Source organism: Monodelphis domestica, chromosome 8, assembly GCF_027887165.1.
Source record: "Monodelphis domestica isolate mMonDom1 chromosome 8, mMonDom1.pri, whole genome shotgun sequence".
NCBI classification, from domain to species: Eukaryota; Metazoa; Chordata; class Mammalia; order Didelphimorphia; family Didelphidae; genus Monodelphis; species Monodelphis domestica.
In genome coordinates this window covers 3,658,333-3,680,356 of record NC_077234.1, presented here as the reverse complement: position 1 = coordinate 3,680,356, position 22,024 = coordinate 3,658,333, and the positions used below count along the sequence as shown (strand labels likewise).

At 60.3% G+C, this 22,024-nt stretch overlaps 2 protein-coding genes across 2 annotated transcripts; both read right to left on the bottom strand.

Moving 5' to 3' along the window:
* Window positions 1-1,909: 1,909 nt before the first annotated feature.
* LOC130455925 (carboxypeptidase N subunit 2-like) lies at window positions 1,910-10,013 on the bottom strand. The gene is made up of 2 exons (XM_056808282.1): window positions 9,749-10,013; window positions 1,910-3,842 (listed from the first exon to the last, which is right to left on the bottom strand). Exons 1-2 carry the CDS (start codon window positions 9,823-9,825, stop codon window positions 2,210-2,212), a joined length of 1,710 nt encoding a protein of 569 aa, XP_056664260.1. The 5' UTR covers window positions 9,826-10,013; the 3' UTR covers window positions 1,910-2,209.
* A 1,340-nt stretch (window positions 10,014-11,353) lies between these two features.
* Window positions 11,354-17,470, bottom strand: LRRC15 (leucine rich repeat containing 15). The gene has a single exon (XM_001369084.4). It carries the CDS (start codon window positions 16,321-16,323, stop codon window positions 14,572-14,574), a length of 1,752 nt encoding a protein of 583 aa, XP_001369121.2. The 5' UTR covers window positions 16,324-17,470; the 3' UTR covers window positions 11,354-14,571.
* Between the last annotated feature and the right edge of the window lie 4,554 nt (window positions 17,471-22,024).

Genomic DNA, 22,024 nt, shown 5'->3' with positions numbered 1-22,024 from the left:
GGGACACAGTGCCTGGAGCTGCCCAGAGTCCAGGGAGGAGTGGGCAGAGGTGAGGCCAGGGGAGTGGAGACGGGACAAGAAATGGAGGCTCGTGGCACCTGGCCCACTAGACCCAATAACGTCATTCCTAAAGTGGCTCTGCACTTCCTCCAGGGCTCCTGAGAGGGCTCTGAGTTCAACCTGTTCCTTTTGCAAGTAGGGAAACTGAGGAAGCCCAGAGACAAGACATGGCTTGTCCAGGGCCTCCCAGCCAGTGGCCAGTCTGAATCAGGATCTGAGGCCAAGTCCCTCCCCACTCCAGCCTCTTTTCCTGCCAGGACAGATGTTGGCTAAAAGGAAAAAGTGAAAGAAATCCCACTCACCTCCCTCTGAAGGCCAACACTTCCCAGAACGTGTGTCCTGAGGACATTGAGAAAACCCAGAGAGCCCAGACGAGCCCTGGGGCCCCACGGGTCAGGGTGCTTGGTATCTGGGCCACACCCTGGGCATTCTGGGTCCTGTCTGGCTGGAGTGATAAGCTGAGCTGGCCTCTGCTGTGTGGACTGTGGGCTGTTGGCTGAGGAAAGTGACCTGGAGGGCAGTGCTGCCTGGGGAGCCCCACCTCATGACTCCTGGGGAGCTGGGACCCCCGTCCCCATCCCCCCTTCAGAGCCGGGACTCTGACAAATGCACTGTGTGAGGGTGCAGAAGCCAGAATGGCGTGTCCTGCCCAGAACTGGGGGGGGGGGAGGGAGCCGGGAGGCAGGAGGAGGAGCCTGCAGGGGCACCTTTGGGTGCCATGAAGATGGCTAGGATGAATTCTCTCTTTTGTTTTTGTATTCCCAGCAACTGGCACAGAATGAGGCACACAGTAGGTGCTTGTAGTTTGTCTGCTTGATTCATGGGAGGATGAACTTCCAACAAGAGCTGCCCCGGATGGCCTGGGCCAGCTTGGGAGGCTACCCCACTTTGGGGGTCTTTAAGCAGAGTGGGGGGACTCATTAAGAAGAAATGCAGGTTGGGTGTTCTTTGGACGGGAGGCCTCTACAGAGCAGTTTGGTTTGAAATCCAAGGGCCTGGGTCCTCCTCCCAACCCTGCCACCTGCTCTCTGCGTGCCCTTGGACAAATCTGAGCCTCGGGGTCTTCATCAGAATGCACGAGGACTCTAAGGTCTCCTCTAACTCTCAGGCTAGCCTCCTTTGCTGGCTCTGAGGACCTGTGCTTAAGAAATCTCCCCCATCGCATCCCCATCTGGAAAATGGGAGGAGCAATGCCTGCCCTGGCCTACCCTGTTGCTGCAAGCACAACTGTGCGGCATCCCTAAAGCCAAGAAGTGGGAGTGAGTTCTGGAGCCCACCTCTATGTGGCTGCGTCTTGGCTGCTTCTCACTCGCACTCTGGCCAGCTTGCTTTGTCCTAAGAGGCTCCAGGCCTGAGACTGTCTGAGCACAGCCTTCCCCACCTCTCTTTGGACCTGGCCCTCTCCTCCAGGAGGCTACATGGCACTGCATCCGGCCCTGTCACCTAGAGGACCCCAAGGCCCCAGAGGAGCAGGAATTTCTCCAAAAACCCCCTCAGGAGCCCCCAACCACCCACCTGGCTGGGTCACTCAGAAGCCTGCCACCTCCCCAGTGCCAGGCAGGCTAGCCAGAGACTCGTGGCCAGATGGATGCCAGCAGGGGCAGGAGGGGCAGGCCAGTCTCTCTCCCACCCAGGCTCCCCTCATCTTCTGCCTCCTTTTCCTCCTCCAAGTTGTGTGCTTCCCCCACCCCCATCTTCCCTGGGGGAGGCCCCCCTTCTGCCCCTTCCTCCTCCGCCTTTTCTCCCAGAGTGAAAGCAGCCCCAAAGAAAGGCAGGGTGAGCGTTGGGCTGGGGAGCCCGGGGCTTCTTTGTGGCGGGTCCGTCCCCCAGTGAGAGCTAGACGGGCTCCTTCCTTGTGCTGGTTGTGGCTTTAATTATTCAATGGCCAGAAGAAAGCTCAGGGGGGCGATTGTTCTGCAGACACTGGACAGCATCAATAGGGATGTCCCAGAATGCAAGCCTGGTTCCATCCCTGCCTGCTGAGAAGGGAGAAAGGGCAGATGGAGGCGGGACAAAGGCCCCCGGGGGAGGGGAGGGGAAGTTGGGCCCCCCCCCCCGGGGTGCAGGCGAGGGAGTCTCATTTGGAGGCGGTCAATAGTGCCCTTTCTTTCTTGGTTTCCTAGGAGACGCTCCTCGGTGTCCGGCCTCTCTAGCCCTCTGCGCCCAGGGCGTGGATGGAGACGGTGACCCGGACCGAGCCGCAGCTTGATCTCAGGAGCCATTCCTGAGTGGAGTTGAAGGGCAGGCTGGCGGGGCCCGAGGTCTGCCTGGGAGACAAGTGGACGCGCAGCCATCGGCACACCTCGCCGTCACAAGCCAGTGCCACCGTGCCCTCAGGGTTGCTGTAGGTGCACCGGGCGGGGGCCGCATCCCAGCCGCCGCCCCACCCGTCCCGGTCCTCGGGGAGAGGCCAGAGGTCGCGGGCGTCCGAGGGCGCCGCCGGGCACACCAGCTGCTCAGGCCGCAGCGCGGGCAGCGGCTGCCCCCTCAGGTAGGGCGGGCTGGCGCAGTAGGTGTGCCGGTTGTAGAGGCCCTCCACATACTCCCGCAGCCAGTGGAGCAGGTAGGCCAGGCGGCAGTCGCAGGCCCAGGGGTTGCCGTGCAGGGCCAGGTGGTAGAGGCTGAAGTTGTCGTCGAAGAGGCCATCAGGGAGGGCGCTCAGCTGGTTGTGGGAGAGGTTGAGCACCTCCAGCTGGCTCAGGTTCCGGAAGAGGCCCCTGTCCAGGGCCGTCAGGTTGTTGCTGCCCAGGTAGAGCTGGCTGAGGCCGGGCACGGGGTCGAAGAGGCCCGGCGGGAGGCCGCGCAGGCCGTTGTGGGACAGGGTGAGCACGCGGAGGCCGGACGTGTTGCGGAAGAGCCCCGGCGCCACGCGCTCCAGCCGGTTGTGGGCCGCGGACAGGCTGGCCAGGCCGGGCGTCCCGTCGAAGAGGCCGCCGGGCAGCTCGCGCAGCGCGTTGCCCTCCAGGCTCAGGGAGGTCAGGCTGCGCAGGCCGCAGAAGAGGGCGGCCGGGAGGCGGCCGAGGGCGTTGTGCTGCAGCCAGAGCCGCTCGAGGCGCGCCAGCCCGCGAAACACGGCCGCCGGCAGGGCCTCCAGCCCGTTGGCGTCCAGGAAGAGCTCACGGAGGCCGCCCAGGCCCCGGAAGAGCCCGGCCGGCAGGGCCGCCAGCCCGTTGTGGCTGAGCCTCAGCGTGCGGAGGCTGCCCAGGGGCGCCAGGAGCCCCTCCGGCACGCAGCCCAGCCCGTTCTGGGCCAGGTTGAGCTCGCGCAGGGCGCGCAGGGGCTGGAAGACGGCCTCGGGCAGCCCGCGCAGCGCGTTGCCCTGCAGCTGGAGAGACTCGAGGCCGTGCAGGCCCCGGAACAGGTCCTCGGGGAGCCCCCGCAGCCCGTCGAAGCTGAGCGTGAGCTTGCGCAGGCCCGTCAGGTTGCGGAAGGCCGTGCCCGGCAGCGCCTCCAGGGGGCTGCCCGAGATCTCCAGGTCCCGGAGCCCCGGCAGCCCGCCGAAGGCCTCGGCCTCCACGCGCCGGATGCCGTTGTTGAGGAAGACCAGCTTGGCCAGCTGGCTGCTGTTGGCGAAGGCCCAGGGCCGCAGCGCCGCCAGCGACGTCTCCACCAGCACCAGGTCCGAGGCGTGCGCGGGGATGCCCGCGGGGATGGCCGCCAGCTCCTCGGCCGAGCACACCACCTCCCGGCCGAAGCAGTCGCAGCCCTCCGGGCAAGCCCGGCCCGGCCCGGCCAGCAGCGGGAGCAGGAGGCAGGCCAGGAGGCCCGCCGGGGCCATCACCCTGTGGGGAGGGAGAGGCAAACAGCGGGCGGTGGGTAAGGCTGCCGCCTCCTGGGGGAGCCCTCCTCCCCGGCACCCCCAGGGGCAAGGACAGCAGGCGCCGAATAAAGGCGTCCTCAGACCAGTAAGTGACTGGCCCAAGGCCACCCAGCTAGCAGAGCTCTGCCCCAGGACCCGAAGGGCTCCTCCTTCCCAAGTTCTCCCCACCCTGAGGACGAGCTTCGATTACGCGGCCTGGGAGGACGGAGGTACTAGTATTAGTCCCATGTTAGAGGTGGGGAAACCGAGGCAGAGGGGAAGTGACTTGCCCAGGCTCACCCTGCTGGTCATCATCTATTGCTGGATTGGACCTGGGGTCTTCCTGACTCCCTGCCCACCTCTGTATGGGCACCAGGTACCATCTGGCGACCTCAGCTCCAGCCCTAAGCAGACTGAAGACAGCCTGGCCAGAAAGCCCAAGCAGGACTTTGGGCTAATCTTGGATGGTCTCCAGAAGGCCAGAGATCTCTCCGACATTAGTCAGCAGGGAGGGCTCCAGTTCCCATGGGTGGCTCAAGGCACCCGGTGCTCCCCCAGCTCCCCTTTGCTTCTGGTCCAGAGGCCTCTCCTCCAGGCAGGAGCTTCCCCCCTTTAAGGAAGCCTCCATGCCCCCTCCTTGCCCCTCCATGCTCACTCTACTCTGCCACCTTTGCCCACGGGAATGGAAGCTCTTTGCAGGCAGGAGCTCTTTTTCCTTCTATTTGCAGTCTCAGAGCTTAGCAGAGAACCCAGCACAGAGTGACGGCCCAGGAAATGGCTCCTCTACCCGCGATCTCGCTATTCCTGCCAGCCAGCCAGAGGAAGCAGCGTTTGCCGCCCGTTCCTGGGACATCTCCACCGTGCTCTGTCTTTCTCATCTAGCCAGCTGATGCTTCCCCTCTACCGCCTACCCGGCTCCTCCCTAGCGAGCTTTCCTCCATCGGCCCTCTCCTACCTAAACAGCCATCCATCAACCCTCCCTCCCTCCTTCTCTCCCCCTCCATCTCTCCATCTTTCCATCTCTCGGTGTCTCTGTCTCTTTCTCTCTGTCTCTCTCTGTCTCTGCCTCTGTTTCTCTCCCCCTCCATCTCTCCATCTCTCTCTGTCTCTGTCTCCATCTCTCTCCCCCTCCATCTCTCCATCTTTCCATCTCTCGGTGTCTCTGTCTCTTTCTCTCTGTCTCTGCCTCTATTTCTCTCCCCCTCTATCTCTCCATCTCTCTGTCTCTCCCCCTCCATCTCTCTGTCTCTTTCTCTCTGTCTCTGTCTCTGCCTCTATCTCTCTCCCCCCTCCATCTCTCCATCTCTCTCTATCTCTGTCTCCATCTCTCTCCCCCCTCCATCTCTCCATCTCTCTCTGTCTCTGTCTCCATCTCTCTCCCCCCTCTATCTCTCCATCTCTCTGTGTCTCTGTCTTTCTCTCTCTCTGTCTCCCTCCCTCTTCCTCTCCTTCTCTTCATTCTTCTTCTGTAACCATGTGAGGCCCTGAACCTAGTGTTTAATCAATGTTTGTCAGAGGCAGCTGAGTGGCACAGTGGACAAAGCCCTGGCCCTGGAGTCAGGAAGACCTGAGTTCCAGTCCAACCTTGGACACTTACTGAGAGTGTGACCCTGGGCAAGTCACTTCTTCCTATTTGCATCAGTTTCCTCAATCATAAAAGGGGGATCATAGTAGCCCCTCACTTCCAGGGACTGAATGAGATCCCACTTGTAATGCGCATAGTAGGTGTATAATCAGTATCTGCTCCTTTCCTTTATTTAGCCAATTCAGCTCCACAACCATGAAGCCTGACCTGTGCCCAAGCGCATGGGCTAGAAATTCAGAGCAAACCAGAGCCAAGTCCTGCTCTCAGGCAGCTTCCTCTCTAGTGGGGGAGCTCTCAAGGGGAGATCTGGCTGGTAGGGAAATACCAGGAAAGAGGCACTGGAGGCCAGAGAGGGGAGAATTCAGACTAAGTTCTCCAGGGATGCCTGAGGAAGGAGAGCAGCCTGGCAGCTGGGGACAGCAGGGAGGACTTCTGGGAGGAGGCAGCACTGGAGCTGAGCTGGCTTGAGTGACCATTAGCTGGGTGTGGTAGGGCTCAAAGTCCAGAGGAGCGAGTGGGACATATTGCCTGCACTCAAGGATTCTGTAATCTAGAAGAGACACACCCTGCCCTTCCTCTTCCTCCTCTTCCTCTAACTGACCATCTCTTGGAGTTGAGGCCCCTGAGCCTGTCTGGCCCCCGGACCATGCTTTCACCACCCTTAGAAGGGAGCAGGGCTGCCTTCATTGGTTTTTATAAATGAGGAAACTGAGGCTTTGTGGCCAAGGTCACAAGCCAGCTCCAGAGCTCTCTTCTTCCCCTAGCACCAGCCGCAGCAAGGATTTGGGGGAGATTTCAGGTTCAGAGTGCCTTATTAGGGTCACTTTTGATCATCACAAAAATCTGGTAAGGGACGTTACTGTCACAGATGAGGAAACTGAGGCAAACACAGGTTAAGTGACTTGCTCATGGACTAGTAGTATCCCCAGCTGGATTTGAATTCGCATCTTCCTGACTCTGGGCTCTGGGCTCCCTGCACTGTGAGTGCCCCCTGCAGCCAAATGTTGCTGAAGGAATGAATGAATGAATGAATGATGGAAAGACCTAAATAATTCCTAAACAGGGCCCCAGAGGGAAGCTCTTTGCCCCAAAGCACACGGCAAGGTCCTGGAGGGGATGATCAAAGGGCAGGAGAGAAAGGGCAAACGGAGACCAGAAGGAAGCCCAGACGGCCAGTCTTGCCGGGCCACACCTCAGGCTTCCCCAGTGGCTCAGGATCACTTTCTGCTGGGGAGTGGAGAGGCTTCCCCCGGCCTCTGAGAGGGACTCCAGTGGGTACTAAGCCGCCTCCAGCCCCCAGGCTGGGCCAGGCAGCCCCCCAGGACTTGTCCCCAGTCCAGCTGCTCCTCCCAGCCCACCTTGCTGAACAGCCCCTTCACCTGCCCTTCCGCCTTCTAGGCAAACCCTGTCCTTACCGATCCTTTTGATTACCTCAGTTTACCCAATCCTCTCTCCGTCCCTTTTTCCCACCTTAAGGAACCCCACTTGTATCAGTTCTTGCTCCCATCCCACTCCTGGGACAGTGGGCTCATCTCCTTTGTGCTGTTTGTCCCAACTGACCGGAAGGGGGAAAGCCATTGCTACCAACCCCCCCCCCCCAGGACTCTGCCTCAGGCACCAAATACCAGAGAGGGAGAAAGAGAGGGAGAGGGAGCCAGAGAGAGGTGGGGGAGAGGGAGAGGATGGGAAAGAGCCAGAGAGGGAGATGGAGCCAGAGAGAGGTGGGGGAGAGGAGGGGAAAGAGCCAGAGAAGGAGACTGAGGCAGTCAGTCAGAGACAGACGAGACGGGCAGAAAGAATCTCTCAGAGATCCTGGTACGAAGCCAAGTGAGCGGTGGCTCAGCACGCCTTGCCTGAACGTCCCTTCTGTCCTCCGTGATCTGGGCGAGATTCAGCCCCTCAAGGGGTGCCCAGCCCTGCAGCCAGTGGAGGGTCCCAGAGTGGCTGCGGAACCCCTGGTTCAGTCAGCAACAAAGGCAGCTCCCAGGAAGGGTCCTCACTTGTTCCAGGCCCCCAAAGGAGAGCCAAGAGGGAGGTTTCTCTGTCCCGGGGATGTGGAAGTGGCCCTTTGTCCCACAGCTTGTGCCAACTCAGAAGCCCACCACCATGCCTGCCCTCACAGGGGTCTTCTAACAAAGGGGACCGTTCTAGACCTAGGTTTGAGGAAACCAGCTGAAATGGTGAGAGACTGTGGAGAGAGCACTGCATTTAGAGTCCAAGGCCCTGGGTTCAAATCCTGACTTTGCCCCTTCCTACCTGTGACCTCATCCTTGTCACTTTACTTCTCTGGACCTCAGTTTCCTGTCTGTAAAGCAGGACGATGTCTAAGGTCCCTTCCAGTTCCGCCTCTGTGGCCCTGGGTGATTGGGCGGGAACCTGGGGAGGGGGCTTTGGGAGCAGGGGTCTGACTCCCAGAAGGTGAGAGGGACTGAGCCAGGAAGCCAGCTTCCCTTCCTGCCTGTTTTCTTGCTCCTTCCTTCCCCTTTGGGAGAAGCAGCTCAGCCCCAGCCCCTCCGCCACCCGGCCCAGGAGGAGGTGGCCCCCTTCTCGAGGGGCCATCAAGGCTTCTGCAGGGGGAGGAGGGCACAGAAGGGGCGGCCCTGTGTGGCCATGGCAAGGCTGGGGGGGGGGCTGGAGGCCAGGCTGGGCATTTTCTGCTAAAAGCAGCAAAAATCTGTCTGAGTCAATCCCACAGAACATTCCGGGCTGGCGGGGCTGGGCCAGGCCAGGCCACAGAGCTGTCTGCCGGCCGGGGAGGGCCTCCGTGTGGCTGCTCCTCCATAGGGCCCCGAAGCCCCAGAGAGCCTGGGGGACTCTCGCCGGCCTTCCCCTCCTCCCGTGGCCCAGGGCTGGCCAGACGAGCCCCCCAGCTTCTCGCAGGCTCTCCGATTCCTTCCTGTCAACCCCCTCCTCTACCTGGAAGGAGCAGGGAAAGGATGGGAGGGACGCGGGCAAAGGTGCTGAGCTTCCTGGAGAAGGAAAGTCCAGTGTGGGAGAAGCAGGAGGTACCTGATGGAGACAGAGACAGAGATGGACAGAGAGACAGACAGAGACAGACATTGAGAGAGAGAGAGAGAGAGAGAGACAGACTGACAGAGACAGAGAGAAAGAAACAGAGAGGAGAGAGACAGACAGAGAGAGAGACAGAGAGAGGGAGAGAGACAGAGAGAGAGACAGAGAGGGAGAGGGAGGGAGACAGAGACAGAGAAAGGGAGAGAGAGACAGAGGCAGAGAGAGAGAGACAAAGAGGCAGAGAGAGGGGGAGAGAGACAGAGAGAGAGGGAGGGAGACAGAGAAAGGGAGAGAGAGACAGAGGCAGAGAGAGAGAGACAAAGAGGCAGAGAGAGGGGGAGAGAGACAGAGGGAGAGAGACAGACAGAGAGAGAGAGAGAGACAGAAGCAGAGAGAGACAGAGACAAAGAGGCAGAGAGAGGGGGAGAGAGACAGAGAGAGAGGGAGGGAGAGAGAGACAGAGACACAGAGAGGGAGAGAGAGAGACAGAGAGAGAGGGAGGGAGACAGAGAAAGGGAGAGAGAGACAGAGGCAGAGAGAGAGAGACAAAGAGGCAGAGAGAGGGGGAGAGAGACAGAGGGAGAGAGACAGACAGAGAGAGAGAGAGAGACAGAAGCAGAGAGAGACAGAGACAAAGAGACAGAGAGAGGGAGAGAGACAGAGAGAAAGGGAGAGAGAGACAGAGGCAGAGAGAGAGAGACAAAGAGGCAGAGAGAGGGGGAGAGAGACAGAGAGAGAGGGAGGGAGAGAGAGACAGAGACACAGAGAGGGAGAGAGAGACAGAGAGAGAGGGAGGGAGACAGAGAAAGGGAGAGAGAGACAGAGGCAGAGAGAGAGAGACAAAGAGGCAGAGAGAGGGGGAGAGAGACAGAGGGAGAGAGACAGACAGAGAGAGAGAGAGAGACAGAAGCAGAGAGAGACAGAGACAAAGAGACAGAGAGAGAGAGAGAGACAGAGAGAGGGAGAGAGAGACAGAGAGGAGAGACAGACAGAGAGAGAGAGGGAGGGAGAAGGGGAGAGAGATTGAGAGAGCCCAGACTGGAGCTGAATTCGGGAGGGTTAGAGTTCCAGGTCCCCCAAGGCCTAGCCAATGGCCTTCCTGGCCCCCTTCTCTTGGGGCTCTCAGGGATGTGACAGTCCCCTAAATGGGGGCAGACCCATCAGAGCCCGAGCCCGAGCCCTCCCCAGCACCCTATACTTGGGCCCTGGGCAGCCCCCCAAGGACCAGAACACACCCCGAGGTGCACACTAGTTGGGCAGGACCAGACAGAGCAAGGAGAGGGGAGACCTACCCTGTGGGAGGGAGCCCGGCCAGGCACGCAGCGAGGCCCATGGGTTCTTCCTGGTGAGCAGGCAGAGGACTGTGCATTCGTCAGCGTGTCAATGTTTACCAGCCCTTGAGCCAGCCCCCACGCCTGAGCCAAGAGCCGGTGGGTCAATGATTCCTGGTTCTAGACCTCGGGCACCCTTGGGAGACGAGCCCCGACACCTCGGGCCCTCCCTGGCCGTAACTGGGGCCCTGAGCGCGTCTCCCCCGTTCCCCTCGGAAGGTCTCACCCTTCCTGGCCGGGGGGCCTGACCGGATGTGCCTGGAGACCCCCCGCCACCGGAAGGAGGAACGGGACAGTCCTGCCTGGTAACCAGGGCCCCCGCGGGGCCTGTTTCTCTGGGGAAGCAGCGGAGGACAAGGGCCCGACAGGAGGTTTCCGGAGCAGCCTGGGAGGTCGGCTCATCCGGGCCTCTCCTGGGGACCCCGAGGAGGAGGAGGAGGAGGCGGTCAGGCCCCAGCAGGAGAGGCAGAGCCCAGCACGCCAGCTCACAGCCTCCCTGCCTGATCCCCCCTGGAGCACTTTCCCCAGGCCCCGCTGAGGAGTCTCCCGAGGGACCACCGTGGGCAGGGCCCCAGGGCGCCTCATCGGGCGCCATGTCTCCCCTCGTGCCCCAGCACCCCAGGCACCCACTTCCTGGCCAGTGGCCTCTGGCTGCACAGTGGGGAAGCATCAACAGGCTTAAGCCCGCTTGGTCTTCGGACAACAAACAAAACTCTTATCAGAGGGGGAAGCCAGGCTTCCCTCCCCCAGCAGCCGGGGTGCCTCCTGCCCGTCACTTACGGGCATCACCTGGCAGGATGGCCCCATGCCCGGGGGAGGGCAGCCTGCCACGTCTCTTCAGGGCCTGGCTCTGGGGGTCACTCCTGGTCACTGGGCAGCCACTGAATCAAGCCGAGCCCAGAGAGGGGCGCCCGAGGGGGCAGGATGGGGAGCAGCCTGACTGCACCTTCTCTTTGGGGGGCTGCAGGACCCATCCAGGCGAGGAGGCCTCGCCTGAACACTGGAGAGCAGCCGGGAAACAGCAGGCTGAGCCAGAGAAAGATGAAGGAGGCTTCGGTTGAGGCCAGAGAGCCGTGGCCCACGGTCGGCTCGCTTCTTTCCATGCAGGTCTTTGAGCAGAGGGTGGGGGAGCCCCCTGGGGAGCCATGGCAGAGGCCAGGTCTGAGGGGGGGCTGGCAGCAACCATAGCCTCCCTGGCTCTGAGGTTTCGCCAGCTGCCTCCATTTGGAAAGGGCCCAGCCTCAGAGTGAGGCTGGCTTCTCATCCTGCCAGGGACTCTGGGAGCCTCAGTTTCCTCAGGTGTAAAATGGGGATAACGCTACATGAGCTGCCTCCCTCCCAGGGGACAGGCCCTTGAGGCACCATGGCCAAGGGCCCATCTCTAGCTGGGCTTATTTGGGTTCCAAGCCCTGCCTTACGTGGCTCTCAGTAAGTGTGGGTGCCCCTCCAGGCTGGGGGCCTACTTCCCCTTCTTGAGCTGTGTGACCCGGGAGTTATTCCACTCTCAGAAGTCCCCAACCGCCTGGTTGGAGGAGCCGCACCAGTGAATGCACATGACTCCATCCGTTCCAAGTAGAGCCTTTATTATGTCCCGACACGCCAGCCGGACCCCAGGGGCCCCCCTGCCCTCAGGAGCCCTTGGGGCCACGATTACAAGGACAGCAAGCTGAGGGAGAGGTAGTCGGAGAGTCTGGTCATTCTGACGAGTGGCAGAGAGGGCAGCGCCCGCCAGTGCCTTCAGAGCCGAGCCGCTGGATTCCCAGGGAAGGGCCAGCCGAAGGTCCTTCTTCCCCGCCTTTGCTGTTGACCCCCCGGAGCCCTGGAAGCTCAGGAGAGGCCCCGGGCCACCTGCATGTCCAGAGCTCTTGGAGCCCCAGAAGAGACTGCTGGGCCGGGGCTGGTTCCAGGCCGGCCTCTGGGAGGTTTCATCGCAGGCCCTCATGGCAGCGTTTCACGGGAACGCAGCCTGGCCAGGAGCAGGGCGGGAAGCTCACCAGGGCCTGCCCCTCTTCCTTCCTCACCCCAGGAGCTGAGCTCAGTGCCAGGAGCTTCCCCCTTCCCGACAGGGCCATCCCTGGGGCTGTGGACAGATCCCCCTGCTCTGGAGGTGCTCCCCCGGGACTGAAGGGAAGCCTTCTCCAAGCCTTCTCTCCAACTTCAGAGAAAACCTGCGGGCTGGCTCCCCGGGGTCCCTCCCCACCCTCGGGCCTGCGCTGCCCCCTGTCACCCGTCCGGCCGAGGGGCCTCCGTTTCCTGATCTGTTCAGGAGGTCCTTTGAACCACGCCTGCTTTCCAGGGTGGTTCGGAGAGTTGGGTTGAACAAATGTCCAAGGGCTCTCAGGAAGCTAGAATTGTCGTTGTCCACTCCCAGGCCCTGATCCAGGCACTCCAAAGGGAGAAGATGTTCCCACCAGGATGGCGGTTGCCCCCCACATTCCTGGCTCTTTTTGTTTGGGGCAGAGCTGCAGTCTGGGGCCACTAAATTGGATCATTCATTGACTGGAGTCAGAGGTCCTAGTTCAAATCCTGACTCTGCTACTTGCTACTCTGTCATTTCATCGCCTTGGGCCTCAGTTTCCCCATATGTAAAATGAGGCATTTAGATTAGGTGGCCTCTCAAGGGCCTTCTCCATGCCTGGAGCACACAGAGCAACAATGCTGTGATACTGAGCCCCGAGGTTGGCTGAGGAAATGGCTAATTCCTCCCCAGACTGAAGAGTATGTTGTTCTAAGGGCAGGCTTGGGGAGGCGAGGGACTGGGGGGGAGGGAATCATGAGCCACGAAAGAAGGGAGTCCATCCAGGGCAGGCCCAGGAAGTCCCAGAGGCAGGCAGCCCTCCTTCCCACTTGTCTCCCCGATGGGATTTAAGCTCCTTGAGGGCAGGGGTCTTGGCGTCCCCGGTGCCTAGCCCAGTGCCAGTGCCTGGTAGAGAGCTAGCAGGCACCCAACCTATTCTTCTCACTTGCTTACTTCACTGATTGACATCTGGACAGTGAGGTTTCTCCGGGCTGCGGGCTACTGGGACCTCCTTTCCAGAGAATGCGGGGGGTGGGAAGGAGCCCGGTCATCCCTAAGAGCCAATCCAGCTCCGCTCGCCTGGCCAGCTCTTTCCAGGGGATCAAAGGGGAAGCCATAGCGGAGCTCTTTGGGTCGGCTGCCATATTGGACTTGGTACGGGCACTTTCTCCATGAGGGGCCATGTTCAGCCTTGGCACGCATGGAAGGGGAGGCTTGGCACCCCTGAGCTGGCTGCTGAGCTAGTCTGCTCTCCGCAGCGCTGCCTTCCCCATTGGAAGTCACATCGATGGGTCTCGCCCTTCTCTAAAAGGACCAAGAGGGCAAGGAGATGGAAGTCCACCAAAGGAGCCGATGCTCCCGTGGCTTCTCATTCTTACCCATCTCCACAGCAAAGCGGAGCCCTAGGATGCAGGACCGGCAGGTGCTTTGGCCCCCCTCCACTGCACTGAAGAGCAGACGGGGGCCCGGATGGGGCAAGGAACTTGCCTAAGACGACCTGGGGAGCCCAGGAGCAGCAGAGGTGGGTCAAACCCGGGTACTCGGACAGCAAAGCCAGCATTAAGTTGGTTGGGTTTTCCCTTTCACTGCATTGTGTCTCCCCGGGGAATCAGACCCCCTGGCACCCCAACCCCCCCCCCGGTGCCCCCACACCCCAGCCTGGAGCTGAAGAAAGACCTCTGAGAAGCTTCCAAGTTCTTGACTGCAGGTTTGGACCCAAAGGTGGTGATTTGCCTTTTGAAGATTCTCACTGTGGCTGGTTTGGTCTTCAGAAGCTCCGGCTGGGATGTTAAGCCTTGTTTCTTCAGGCTGCTGATGTTCCATTTGGTCCTCGGAGGATATTTCTGTGTCCAGACAGTCCCCTCTGTGGGTGCCTTTTTAACTTTCCTCCCAGCATCCTTCTGATGGACACAACAGTGGACAGCCTGGATGGTGCCGGAGGCCCCACCGTGGACTTCTCCAAGAAGCAAATACCGCCTGCCGACAGGTATCCCCCACCAAGGCAAACGAAGTAGCAGAAAGTGTGGCCAGTTGGGACTTTGTGTCAGGACGAGCAGCCCCAGTCTGGGAGGGCTCCGGGTTCACGGTCCTGGGAGGTGGGGGTACGAGACAGCCCAAGGGAGCAGCATCCCTTTTTAACTAGTTATCCTTGCTAAGTCGGTGCTAACTTCGGATGATCTGACCTGTGAAGGGGCTAAAAGGCTTTTATTTTTGTCTTTACAGCATCCCCAACTCTGAGTCTGGCCCTGAGTAGCTCCTTGGTTGATCTCTCTCGACATCTAAAATCTACGCTCTGGGCAGAGCCCCGGCCACCCTGTCCTAGGTCCACTCAGGAAGGCATGAAGCAGAGTCAGGCTAGAGAGGACAGTGAAAGCCACCACCACTAAGCATATGGGCCCCTTGGGGCTGGGAATGGGAGGGGGACCAGAGGGGAGCCCCCTAGAAGGCTAGATCTTTCCAAAGGGTGCTGGGGCTGCCCTGCCCTCTGCTGGGCCAGGGAGGGTCCCAAGGGAGGGTCAGGAAAGCCAAGCCTCCAGGAGGCCGGGAGAGGTTGGAGGGGGGGGGTGGGAGGGGGCTTCCAGCCCTTAATTTGCTTTCTCTTGGGGATCTGGAGGGGTGAAGCCTCATTCCCCGGGGAAGGACACACAAACAGGCCCATCTCCTTCTCGGGGACCCCAAAGCCCCGTTGCCCAGTTGGAAACCGCGGGCATCTGCGCCCAAGGGGTGCAGGGAGCCAGAGGGCTGGTGTCCCCCCCAGCGCTCCCCCTCAGCACTCGTTGGGCCCCTTCATCTGCATCAGCACCGCGTGGCTCCGCTTTTTGCAGCAGCAGCAGCAGATGCAGGCCGCCAGGGAGCAGGCCAAGGCCACGGAGCCGATGACGATGGCCGCGATGGCCAGGCCGCTCTGGGCCCGGGTCATGCCCCAGACATCCCGCTGGGCCGTGTCCTCCTGCTCCACGGTGGTCTGCTCAGGGAGGTCCTCCTCCACGGTGGTGTACTCGGTGGTGTACTCGGTGGTGTAGGACACAGACGTGGTATCGGGGTAGCGGGACGTGTCGGGGTACTGCGCGGGGGTGTCGGGGTAGGCAGGGCTGCCGGCTGCCGGCGGCACGTTGATGTTGACCACCACGATGGCCTGGCCGCGGAGCGGGGCGGGGCTGGAGCACACGGGCAGGAGCTCGGCGCCGCCCAGCCTGGCGCTGTTGGCCAGGAGCCAGGCGCGCAGGGGCCCGATGGCGGCGTCGCAGCGCCACGGGTTGTCCTGCAGCCGCACGTCGCACAGCCTGCCCAGGTGGTCGAAGATGCCGGCCGGCAGGCTCTCCAGCTGGTTGTTTTGCAGCTGCAGCGTGCTGAGGCCGTTGACCCCGGCGAAGAGGTCCCCCGGCAGGACGCGCAGCCGGTTGTTCTGCAGGGACACGTTCTGCAGGTTGACCAGGGCGCGGAAGAGGCGCCCGTCCAGGCCCTGCAGCGCGTTCGAGTGCAGCGCCAGCTCGCGCAGGGCGCTCAGGCCGAGGAAGGCGTCGGGCGCGATGGAGCTCAGCCGGTTGCGGCTGAGCACGAGCACTTGCAGCTGGCTCAGAGGCTCGAAGGCGCGGTCGGGCACGTGCTGCAGCTGGTTGTCATGGAGCCAGAGCTCGCGCAGCTGCGGCATGGGCCCGAAGAGGCCGGAGGGCAGCTCCCGCAGCGCGTTGGCGAACAGCGTCAGCCGGCTGAGCTGCGGCAGGTGCAGGAAGAGGCCCCGGGGCAGCGCCTCCAGCTGGTTGTTGGCCAGGTAGAGCCTCTCCAGCTGGCGCGTGCCCTGGAACAGGCCCGGCGCCAGGCGGCGCAGCTGGTTCTCCTGCAGCGCCAGCTCCTGCAGGCTGCCCAGGCCGTGGAAGGCGTCGGCCGGCACGTCCACCAGCTGGTTCTCGGCCAGGCGCAGCACACGCAGCTGGCCCAGACGCCGGAAGAGGTGCGGCGGCAGGCGGCCCAGCCGGTTCCCGCCCAGGTCCAGCTTCACGAGGCCAGGGAGGCCGTCGAAGCAGCCATCGGGCAGCAGCTGCAGCTGGTTGCCGTGCAGCTGCAGCTCCTTGAGGTTGCTGAAGGGCGCGAAGTGCCCGGGGCCCACGTTCACCAGCCGGTTGCCGGACAGCAGCAGGGCCTCGAGGTTGCTCAGGGGCCGGAAGAGGCTGAGGGGCAGCGACTCCAGCCGGTTGTTGGCCAGGCTCAGGTAGCGCAGCGAGCCCATGTGGTCGAAGGTGTCGGGCGCGATGTGCTCCAGCTCGTTCTTCTCCACGCGCAGCGCCACGAGCCCCGACACGTTGAGGAAGGGCCGCGAGTCCAGCTCGCTGATGTGCGTGTTCAGGATCTGCAGGCTCATGGCGTCCCAGGGCAGGGGGCTCGGCACCACCAGGATCCGGCCCCCCACGCACTCCACCTGGGCCGCCTGGGAGCACGTGCACTCGCTGGGGCAGCCGGCGGCCAGGCCCAGGCCCTGGAGGCCCACGGCCAGGAAGAGCACCAAGCCCTTCAGCTCCATGGCACCTGCGGGGGGCAGGGAGACGGAGAGGGAGATAAAAGGGAGGGGGAGACAGAGACACAGAGAGAGAGGAGAGACAGAGAGAGAGAGGAGAGACACAGAGAGAGAGGAGAGACACAGAGATAGAGGAGAGACAGAGAGAGAGAGGAGAGACAGAGAGAGAGAGGAGAGACACAGAGAGACACAGAGAGAGGAGAGACAGAGATAGAGGAGAGACACAGAGATAGAGGAGAGACACAGAGAGAGGAGAGACACAGGAGAGACACAGAGAGACACAGAGAGAGAGGAGAGACGCAGAGAGACACAGAGATAGAGGAGAGACACAGAGAGAGGAGAGACACAGAGAGAGAGGAGAGACACAGAGAGAGAGGAGAGACACAGAGAGAGGAGAGACAGAGAGACACAGAGAGAGAGGAGAGACACAGAGAGAGAGGAGAGACACAGAGAGAGAGGAGAGACACAGAGAGAGAGGAGAGACACAGAGAGACACAGAGAGAGGAGAGACAGAGATAGAGGAGAGACACAGAGAGAGAGAGACACAGAGAGAGAGGAGAGACACAGAGAGAGAGGAGAGACACGGGAGAGACACAGAGAGACACAGAGAGAGAGGAGAGACAGAGATAGAGGAGAGACACAGAGAGAGGAGAGACACAGAGAGAAAGGAGAGACACAGAGAGAGGGGAGAGACACAGAGAGAGAGGAGAGACACAGAGAGAGAGGAGAGACACAGAGATAGAGGAGAGACACAGAGAGAGGAGAGACACAGAGAGGAGAGACACAGAGAGAGAGGAGAGACACAGAGAGAGGAGAGACACAGAGAGAGAGGAGAGACACAGAGATAGAGGAGAGACACAGAGAGAGACAGACACAGAGATAGAGGAGAGACACAGAGAGACACAGAGATAGAGGAGAGACACAGAGAGACACAGAGATAGAGGAGAGACACAGAGATAGAGAGACACAGAGACACAGAGAGACACAGAGATAGAGGAGAGACACAGAGAGAGACAGACACAGAGACACAGAGAGACACAGAGATAGAGGAGAGACACAGAGAGAGACAGACACAGAGATAGAGGAGAGACAGAGAGAGAGACAGGCAGAGAGGAGAGAGAACAGAGACAGAGAGGAGAGAGAGTGGGGGAGAAGAAGAGAACATTATTCACAGACTGGACCCAACTCCTCAGCACCCCTTGGGGGCCAGACCTGCTTTCAAAGACATATTTGTACCCCTCACTCCCATCCCCCTTCCTGAAAAAACTGGCCATAGCTGAAGAGGAAGCAGAAAAGGGGGTCCCCGAACTGGACCAGCACAGAAAAACTGAAAATCTAAGCAAGAGAACACTGGCCGGGGGAGCCTCCTGCTTCCGGTGGCTCCTTGTGCCCGTCGGCTGTCCAGAAAGCGTTCCTCACGCCCTCCCAAACCTTCCCTGGCTGCCTGTTGCCTCGTGAGCAAAGGATTCACCCTGGCTGTAGCATTGGAGGCCATCTGCTGCCTGCCCAGCCTCCTCGCGCTGCTCCCCGTTGTGGATTTAGGTTTCCACTGTTTCCCGTATTTCCATTTCCTCCCTTTCTCAGCATCCCACCCGGAATGGGCTCCTGACCCTCCTGACTTCTCAAGTCTGATCTCTCACTTCATAATCTCCCTCCTCCAGGGGCAGCCGGATGACCCGGTGAATAGAGTCAGGCCTGGACATGGGAGGTCCTGGGTTCAAATTTGGCCTCAGTCGCTGTGTGAGCCTGGGCAAGCCTTTACTACTCTTCTGCCTTGGAACCAATACAAGGAGACAGACAGAGAATTCCAGGAAGAGCTGGCTGAAATCCCAGCTAGGTTACCCTGGCCAAGTCCCCCAGATGAGTCTCAAAGACCCCAGATGGCAGGATCACTTCCCTGAGGTGAGATGACGTAGCCAGGATGCTATAGCTAAATGGCAGAGGCTGGATTCGAATCTAAATCTCGCCCTATTTTCAGACCAGGTTTCTCTCCTAAAGCTCCTGAGTGAGGCAGTGAGGCAGGTGGCACAGTGCGTAGAGTCAGGCCTGCAGTCAGGGAGGACCCGGGGTCCAAGCTGGCCTCAGACTCCTCCTAGCTGTGGGGCCCTGGGCAAGTCACTGCACAGGTTCGCCCAGCCGTTGACCTTCCGTCTTGGAGCTGTCACCAAGGCAGGAAATGGGGGTCTACAGAAAGGTTTGGAGTCTCCAAATTCCTTGGAGCCTTGTTTCCAAAGACATTCCTTGAGGCCTTTTGCTCCTCCCAGCCTGGAGACACAGACTTTGCTGCTCCCAGAGATCGCCATCCGGCTGAGGGTCCGGCCTGCAAGGGAACATGGCCTAGACAAGACCCCACACCCAGCCAGGGAAGTCGAGGAAGGCTCTGAAAGGAGGTCGAACCCGAGCGAGGCTCCCGAGGAGGACGGGAGGCTTCAGTGGGTCGGCCCAGGAATGGACACCGTGTGCGACTCCACAGCGGAGGCAGGGAGGGACAGTCTGGGTCTTGGCTGTGCCTGCAGGGGAGTGGCATGAAGGGGGGGCAGGGAAGGTGGGAGGTAAGTAAGAGCCCCCTGACGGGGCCAGCCTGCGCACAGCACGTTGGCCACTGCGTAGATGAATGGGAGAGTGGAGAGGCCAGAGCCAAGGAGGTCAATGCCTGGACTAGCGGGGGAGCCTGGTGAGCGGAGAGCCGGCAAGCCAGGCAACAAGCCTCAGGGGCATTTCTGCCCGGCTCCTGGGAGGCGGAGAGGCCAGAGAGGGAACGCCGGGCACCACAGACAGAAGGGCTGCTCGAGAAGGCTCTGTCTATCAGGCTCTCCTTAGAGGAGTGGCCACTCACATCGGGAGGCCCTCCGGGGCGCCTGCAGACTCGGGAAGCCTTCTTGGGCAACCCCTGCGCACATCCCCGGAGAAGGAAGGAAGGGCCCCGAGCTGCCCTGCCTCCCAGGGACCAAACACAAGGACCGGCCCCTGCCTTAAAGGCGCCGAGGGCCTCCTGGGGAGAGAGGGGTTGGATCATTGTGCTCGGCAGAACTCGGAGGGCAGAAACAGGAACAACAGGGCAGTGGGGCAGGGAGGCTGGCATTCTGAGCACAGCAAAAGGGTCCCCTTCCAGAGGTCACTGAAAGCCTTCCTGAGGACGCCCGCTGGTCAGGCACGGTGGAGAGCAAGAGAACCTGTGAGAGAATCCTGGTTCTGCCCTTTCCGGGGCAAATCCCTTCAGTCCTCCGGGCTCCGTTGTTGCCTCATCTGAGGAACAAGAGGATTAGACTGGATTCCCTCAAAAGTGGCTTCTAGCTCTATGTGGGGGATCGAACAAACGCTCTGGGTATTGCAGAGATCAGTGACTCAGCGGATAAAGGACGCTCTGCGTGTTGAAGAGCCCATCAGTGAACGAGCATATCCAGAATACTCTGATGCTGAAGAGAACAATCAATGAGCACATCTAGAACACTCTGAATGTTGAAGAAGAGATCCATGAATGAGCAGGTCTAGAACACTCAATGTTGAAGAGATCCATGAATGAGCAGGTCTAGAACACTCTGAATGTTGAAGAAGAGATCCATGAATGAGCAGGTCTAGAACACTGACTGTTGAAGAGATCCATGAATGAGCAGGTCTAGAACACTGAATGTTGAAGAGATCCATGAATGAGCAGGTCTAGAACACTCTGGATGTTTAAGAGATCCATGAATGAGCACATCTAGAACACTGAATGTTGAAAAAGAGATCCATGAATGAGTAGGTCTAGAACACTCTGAATGTTGAAGAAGAGATCCATGAATGAACAGGTCTAGAACACTCTGAATGTTGAGATCCATGAATGAGCAGGTCTAGAACACTCTGAATGTTGAAGAAGAGATCCATGAATGAGCAGGTCTAGAACACTCTGAATGTTGAAGAAGAGATCCATGAATGAACAGGTCTAGAACACTCTGAATGTTGAAGAAGAGATCAGTGGACAAACAGGTCGAGAATACTCTTTTGAAGAGAACAATGAATGAGCAGATCTAGAACACTGATTTTGAAGTGGAAGCCAGTGAATGTGCAGCTCTGACTGCTGGTCTCTGGGGTTCTTTGCGCTTCTGCAATTTGTCTTCTGGGTCTCTGAGAATGTAGAGGCATCCATCACCCTGGAGGCTGGCTACGAAGGCTGGGACTGTTAGTGCTGGTCCTGGTGGATGGAGCCACTAATAGGCCTGAGCCCCCAGCCCTCTCCCCGGGCTGTTGAGGGGAGCTGAGCTAGTGTAAGGCCCTCCCAGCCCTGGCACTCTGCCATCCCTCGGCGGAGAGAGGGGGCCCCACGGCACTCTAGCTCAATTTGGACGAGCCTGATCTGGATCGAGTTCGTCCTTCTTTGCAAAGGGGCCCCTGGACTTCCTTCAGCCACACAGACGATCTACCCCTTGGCAAAACGCTCCTCCCTAGTGGCTGGCCTCCAGGGCCTCCAGTGGTCTCCCACAAAGGCAGTGGTTTCCTGTTTTCCATCAGGGAAAAATCTCTCCGTCGCCACTCCTGGCACCACTCCTGGCTCCAATCGTCCTTTGAGCCCCCCTGCCTCAGACTCCAGCTATCAGTGAGGGGCCGGACCACAACGTGAGCCCAGCCCCAGAAGTCAGGAGATGAAGGCTCTCCGAAGGCCACCATGGCCACCGGCAGGCTCAGGGCCCCGTGGGTGCGCCCGTCGGAGGCCCTTCCTCGTGGCTCAATAACACACGCTGTCTGAGGGCCGCTTGGCCAACACTAGGGCCGATGCCAGTTAAAGGCCTTCAAGGCTGCAGTAATTATACCCTCCTCGGTGGTGGCATTATCGCGTCCTCGATTGCTTCAGTGACTCGACCCAGCTTCCCAAGTAGAGAAGCCAAGCGTCCATCCCTGGGTCATTAAGTCACCTGCCCCAGCATCAGTGGCGGCGTCCACGGGCTGGCTCATCAGCCGCAGGCTGGACAGGTGGCCCGTTGGGTGTTGTCCGATGCCCTGGAACTCCCTCCCTTCTCCCAGGCGAGAAGCTTCCCTGGCCGGCAGCTTGGTCTTGGGCAACAGCCACAGGAGCCCCGTGACTCACAGGCTAACACATAATTAGCCGAGAAACTGCCACTGTTTGTGGGTTGGTGGGTCGGGGATTTTTGTTTAATACTGGAGCTCCATGGTGGAGGGGAGCCAAGGAGCACCAGGGCCCAGGGGCCCGCCCTCCTCTCCAGATTCTGTGACCCCCCAAGTGGCTCAGGTCAAGCTCCCTCTGAACAACCCCCAAACTCGTTCATGCCCCTTCGGTCCCAAGTGTCCTCAGAGCCCGCCCTGAGCTCAGCCGTTTGCCAGGGAAAGTGTGTCTCCCCAGCAGGAGAGCCGTCCCCCAAAGGGGCAGAATGGTGCTTCCGTGTCCTCGGTCTCCCCTCTTCTGACTCCATGTTGTCCTTTGCACCCTTGGGTGCCCTTGGAAAATGCTGATCATGATCCAGCCTCCTGAATAAGCCTCTGCTGGTCCTCAGATTCAGCTTGGGAGTCACCCAGTGCCTCTGTGGGAAGCCGACCTGAGTCCTCCCCAAACCCCTCCTCGGTGGCCAGCTCTTCCATTCTCTCATCGCAAGCCGGAAGCCCCTCCATGGACCCCGGGTCAGGTGGCTGACCTGGATTCAGAGGCCCGTGGGGAGGGGCTGGAGCACCCTCTGGAGGGATTCCGGGCTTCAGCAGTGCACGTTCTCCTTGCTTG